Source organism: Arachis duranensis, chromosome 1 (genome assembly GCF_000817695.3).
Source record: "Arachis duranensis cultivar V14167 chromosome 1, aradu.V14167.gnm2.J7QH, whole genome shotgun sequence".
Classification (NCBI taxonomy): Eukaryota; Viridiplantae; Streptophyta; class Magnoliopsida; order Fabales; family Fabaceae; genus Arachis; species Arachis duranensis.
In genome coordinates this window covers 72,578,117-72,584,888 of record NC_029772.3, presented here as the reverse complement: position 1 = coordinate 72,584,888, position 6,772 = coordinate 72,578,117, and the positions used below count along the sequence as shown (strand labels likewise).

At 27.7% G+C, this 6,772-nt stretch overlaps 1 protein-coding gene across 1 annotated transcript; it reads right to left on the bottom strand.

The window, feature by feature from the left end:
- Window positions 1-864: 864 nt before the first annotated feature.
- LOC107493471 (heat shock 70 kDa protein-like) lies at window positions 865-2,114 on the bottom strand. Its single transcript, XM_021132387.2, has 2 exons — window positions 1,986-2,114; window positions 865-1,254 (listed from the first exon to the last, which is right to left on the bottom strand). Exons 1-2 carry the CDS (start codon window positions 2,112-2,114, stop codon window positions 865-867), a joined length of 519 nt encoding a protein of 172 aa, XP_020988046.2.
- Window positions 2,115-6,772: the final 4,658 nt, after the last annotated feature.

The window sequence follows — 6,772 nt, the reverse complement described above, 5'->3', positions numbered from 1 at the left end:
ATTATAAAAAATAATTTATATAAGAATTCATTTGATTAATTTTTTAAATCTACGGATAAAAATAATTTATGTGTGTATTTATAGGGTCTAATTTGACTTTAAATAAATTTATGATATATTAGATAACACATGGTATATGTGGTATACTATATGTCACTAATCTAACATGTTAATTAATTATCTTAAAATACGTGATATTAACCTATCACGTTATCATGTCACTTAGTACTTAATGTAACATAACATCATCTAATTAATAAAAATGACTAATTTAAATTATATTTTATTTTTTAAAGACCAATTAAATCTTTTAAGATTGATTTAAAAAATAATCTTTTAAAATTAATTAATTATATATATAATATTATTATCTAAAAAATCTGATGATAATTAGTATTGAATTAAAAAAAATTTTACACAATTATTTGTTGGTAAAGTTATTATTATTGTCTGTTTTTATCCAACAATAAATTTGACGATAGTAAAATTATAAAAAAATTAGTGAATTCATCTGTAAATTTGATGATAATAATAAACATTTTTTTAATGAAAAAAATAATTAATATCAAATAATAATAATAGTAATAATTTAGAAACTAAGTTTTTTAGATATAAAAAAAATTTAGTATAACACTCAATTATTGAATGTGTTTTAGTATAACACTCGGTTATTAAATTTTAGGATTAAGTATTTTTTTTTGTCCCTAAGGTCTGGGGTGAAAATCAAATTCGTCCCCGACTTTTTTTGTTATTAAAATCATCCTCAACGTTATAAAACGTTATAAAATCATCCTTTTGTCCATAAATAACATTTTTTGGACAATTACTCTTAAACAGAAAAAAAAAATCTCCTCATCCTCACTACTAATCCCCTGCATCATCAGTCATCACCACTACCACACCACTCTTTAATCTGAACCCACTACAACACCAGATTAAAACATTCTTCTCGCTGCTGCTTCCAGCTTTCTTGTCGAGGCCATAAGCAATGGCAGCAGCAGTAGGCTCATTGATGATATGCATGACATTGAGGCCAGAGATGATGTCGACATCTTTTGTAGCTTGACGTTGGGAGTCATTGAAGTAAGCAAGGACAGTGACCACGACATTCTTGATGGTGGAGCCTAAGTAAGCTTCTGCAATCTCCTTCATCTTCATGAGAACCATGAAGGAGATTTCCTCAGCGGAGAATTGCTTTTTCTTTCCCTTGTAGTTCACCACGATCATGGGCTTGTCGCCAAAACCTAGAATCACCTTGAACGGCCACAGTTTCACCAAACAACACCAATAATGGTAACAACAACTCAAATCTTTAACAACAACAATACCAACTTTTTTTTTAATTTCAAAAAAATTAAACAAAACTAACACAGAATCAGCAATAACAACAAAGTAAAGAATGCAACAACAATGCATATAACTATATTTAATAAATCAACTCAGGGGAGGGAGCAACAATAACATTCTTTTGTCACATGGAATTAGAAGTTGGGCAAAAAGGAACTGGCACATCAATAACCCCTTCAAGCATGAGCACAACACTAAAAAACTAATCCTAATTGCACAAACAAAACTCAGAAACTGCTACGAACAAAACAAAAAAATTGAAAATTTTCTATGAACCCATATCATGATTTAGCTTCGGATTCCATAGAAACGAATCAAAATTGTTCCTTTCGAAGAAGGAAGATCTAAAATGAATGAAAATCACTTAATGAAAAAAAAAGAGAGAATTAATAAAAAGGAGAAGATTTTACATTTTTGACAAGGATGAAGTTGGCGGCGGCGACGGTGGTGACTATACCGCCGAAGAGGGTGACAGGACCGGTAAGGAGACTCCATGTTCGGTGAATCTTCTTCTTCTTTTTTTTCTTCTTCTAAAACCGCTACTCTTCAACGGCGACAGTGACACTCAATCCCGCTGCCACCACCATTGAAAGAAGAAAGAGAGATCACGTGCGGAGAGAGAGCGCTCGCGTCAAAACTGCCGCCACTGGTCTTTGAAATGGTCGTTGGAGAGGGAGGAAAGGGGCGGCGCTGGCGAGGGGGAGTCGCGATGCTGCGAGGGCGACGGTGAGTCGCCACGACGACGGCCAGGCGCGGCGAGGCTTCATTCTCTCTGAGTCTCTGCTTCTCTTTCTGTCTTTCTTTGAGTCTCTGCTTTTCTTCGTTTCTTGCTCTCCCTCCTCTCTGTTTGTGTTGTGGAAAGAAAAAGAAGAAATAAAGGTAAATGATGAAATTAAGATGAAGGGTAGTTTTGTCCAAAAATTAGGAAAAGGATGATTTTATAACATTTTGTAACATTGAGGATGATTTTAATAACAAAAAAAGGTCGGGGATGAATTTGATTTTCACCCCAGACCTTAGGGACGAAAAAAATACTTAACCCTAAATTTTATTATGTTTTTCAAAAGGAAAAAGCTCTACATCCATGTAAAAATTATATCCACTTCACGCATTTTCCCCACCCACACACTCGTTTGTTTTACACGCGCCTCATATAACGTATGTAATGTAATCCTTCTTCTGCTTGATCAACATTTCTCAACGTAAACCTTTCTCAATGTAAACCTTTCCATATAACTTAATCCAAGTACCTTCTTCTTTTTCTTCTTCAACCTAATTAAATTCGTTGTTCTCCTCTATTCGCATTTTTCTTCTCTGCATTATGGATCTGGATTGACTTCAACGTAATTAGCTTCGTCGTCGTTCTTCTTCTTCTTCGTTTTCTTCTTCGATCTGCACTTCTGAATTGAAACAATGAATGAATCAATTTCAAATTAGTTCAATGAGTGCGATTTGGATAATTCTTCCGAAACGCATCAATTTGATGAGGTTTGGATTATTGATTTTTGAATAAAATTCAATGGAATGCAATTGCTAATTTTATTTGAAGTGAATTGAATGGACTGAGGTAATATATATCTGAATTGAATTGAATTTAATTGATAATATGTAACTGTGAGTAACTGTGTGAGTAACTTTTCAGTTCGATAAGTACTAAAAAGTTGTTTCACCATGTGCATGTGTTCGGTTCGGTATGCAGAAAGGAGTCTAAAAAAATTAGACGAATATATTCTGTTTTGTTCCCTAAGCACTATATAATTGTTTCACTGTAATTAAGATTTCGGTTCACTATAATTAAAATTTTGGTTTACTGTGCATACCAGCTGTGTTGTGGATGAAAAATTCGTCCCAAAAGTGGGAATGATTTTCAAGACACTAGAAGAAGTTGGAAAGTTCTACAAACATTATTCAAAATTTGTCGATTTTTCTACTAAAATAAGAATACGATTCGAGATAGAGACAAGATTAAGAATCAACTAATTGTATGCACCAGAGAAAAAAAATGAAAATCAAAGATATCTGTAACTTTAAAGACAAATTTTTCAGTTGAATTAAATTGTCCGACCAGAATTTACGTACACATAATGAAGGATCTTGGTGGTAGGAATAATTAGTCTTTATTAATTAAACAATTGTTATTATCATTGATTTTCTTTGTTGCTCTATGGTTGATGTTGTCGTTCCGGTTGATGATGTTGTTATAATGTTGTTCTATTACTATTGCGCTATTGTTATTGTTAACGTTATCATAATGTCATTATTGTTACTATTATTCTATTGTTAATGTTGTTGTTACTCTTGCCATCGAAGTAAATCAAGTAATGCATCTGAATGGCTGAACCCAATAGTGACGACTATTTGCGTAGGCATATACAATGTTATTCATTAAAAAAGAAAAGTAAAGGAAGAAAAAAGTTGATCACTATTTATTCACTACATGAATATTATTAAATTCGATGATTTTTGTGATTTTAATTCACCAAATGAATATTATTTGGTTTGGTGGTTTTTTTTTACTATTATTCTTGTTGATTGAAAGTTGATCACCATTTATTCACTATATGAATATTGTTCGGTTCAGTGACCTTTGTGATTTTGATTCACCAAATAAATGTTGTTCGATTCGGTGGCTTCCTTTTACTTTGTTCAATGTTTAAGATTATTTTGATGCATTTCGGAAGAATAATCCAAATTGCACTCATTTAACTGATTTTGAAGTTGATTTATTCATTGTTTCAATTCAGAAATCCAGATCAAAGAAGAAAACGAAAAGAAGAAGAACGACAAAGCTAATTACGTTGAAGTCAACCCATATCCATAACGAAAAACGCGAGTAAAGAAGAAGAAGAAGAACAAGAAAGAAAACGCGAGCAGAGGAGAACAGTGAAGGCCTATAACGCGAGCAGAGAAGAAGTAACGTTTTTTCATAATGAGCGCAAAGTAACGAAGGATTTTAGGCGCATGTTTTTACTTTTCACTCGTCATTAATATGCGTGACTCTATTTGAGATTGGACCAACTTGGTTACATGATTACATGGATGTGTAGCGCGTTCGTTTTCAAAATTATGGAGACGGATAATATGTTCTCCCTGTATCAATAATACACCTACATATTATCAATATATGAAAATGTATTATTCTGCTCTTATAATTTTAAAAATACCATAAAATTCAATAATTGAATGTATCAGTGAATAGATCTTTTTTCTATCTTTTTATATAAAATGTTTTCATTGGCATGTTAATATTAAAATATAAATAATAATAATAATTTACAACAAAAAATTATAATTTTTAGAAATTTTTGATATTTTTTAAAATAAAGATTGATATTAATTTGTTAAAAGTTTTTTTACTAGAATTTGACATTAGAACTCATTTATCTAATAAAATAAAATATTTTGTGATTAAAATATATTGGGTAAAGTATATTTTTTATCTTTGAAGTTTGGCAAAAATTTTAAAATTATCCCTAAGTTTTATTTTGTTTCAATTTTGTCCTAAAAGTTTTCGATTTGCATCAAATATACTCTCGACGGCTAAATTTTCAAAAAATATAAGACCAATCTAATAATAATGCATGAAAAGTATGCTTGATTTACTTGTGTTGAAGGTTGTTTTTATGAAATTGTTATTGAATTAGTTTTAAATTTTTTAAAAAATTAGTTTTCAGGGATATATTTGATACAAATCAAAAATTTTTGGGACAAAATTGAAACAAAATAAAATTTAGGGGCATTTTTTAAACTTTTGTCAAACTTTTAGGACAAAAAATATACTTTATCCAAATATATTTATAACTAAATTTTTCAACCAAAAATATTTAGAAAACTAATTTAAAATATTATGACAATTCTCTCGGTAAAAATGGTTAGCAGAATTTTTAAATAAATAAAATAAAACAAATATTTTCTTATTTTAAAAATATATATCTTTATATTATATTACACATTTTTTAAGTATATCTTTATCTTTATCTTTATAGCAATAACAATAGCATTAGCAATATAAATAGGGAACTATTATGCTGACGTGGTGCTCATACATTGAATTTGAGAATTTATTTGCTTAAATGTCGACACTAAAAATTTTTAAAATTTTATTTATAAATTATAATTTCTTATTTGCTTAAGTTGTTACCTTTTAAATTTTTAAATACACTTTCTTAGGTTGTTGGGTATTTAATTTTTAATATTGTTGAACTAATAATTTTTTTCTTAGGTGTCATCACTAAAAAACTTTTAAAATGTTATTTATAAATTATAATTTATTATTTGCTTAAGTTGTTACTTTTAAAATTTGAAACAATCTTTTCTCTAGACCGAATATAATGTCGAGACATTTTACTGACGTAGCACTTATATGTTGAGCTTCGAGATTATTTGCTTAAATATCGTTATTAAAAATTTTTGTAATTTTATTTATAAATTAATAGATTATTTGGTTAGATTGTTAGATAATAATAAAGATTTAGTTTTTGAGTTTATTAGAAAGGTAGTTAGATATATAAATCTTAATATTGAACTAATTTAAAAAATTAATAAATTATTTGGTTAGGTGGTTAGATATCAATAATGATTTAGTTTTCAAGTTTATTAGTAAGGTAGTTGGATATTTAAATCTTAATATTATTAAATTAATTTAAACAAAGTTATTTATAAATTATTTTAAAATTAGGATGGTTGTTTAATAATGAAATCAACAATTTAAAAATAATAACAAAACAACAAAAAGCAAGTAATAATAGTAAGATACATGTTCGAAAACAAAATAATAAGAGCTTAAATTTGAAAATAGAAATAAAACGTCATCTTCAAAGAGGTTGTTACTTTTTAAACTTAAATTATTTGTTTAAGTTGTTTTGTTTATTAGGTTGTTATTTTTAAGATTTTAAGTTATTTTGCTTAGCTATTTATTTGTTAAATTTTAAGTTATTTGCTTAGTTTGTTATTATTTAAATTTTAAGTTATTTACAGATTATTCTCTTAAATCATAAATTATTATTATTTGTTTAAATTGTTATTTTTTTATTTTAGGATATTTGCCCATAAATTAAATTTTTTTTCAAATTTTAAAAAAATACATGCCTCAGTTAAGAGGATTTTTGTGGCTCGATTCATGAATTTGCTAAAAGAAATCGATGATGGATAATCAATTATTATTTTTTAAATATAAACACTTACACATAATAGATGAATAAAATGAAATCTATAAATTTTAATATTAACTTCATGATAAGTTTATTTATTTGGATTTGTTTCAAGATTTTATTCTATATATTCGAATTTATTTATTTTATTATTTTGTATTTAAATTATTATTTTAACTTTATTTTGTTAAATAAATTTTATAATATTAATTTTTTTGTATTTGAAGGATTTTAATTTGTTAAAAAAATTGTTTTTGCTAAAATATATACAAATA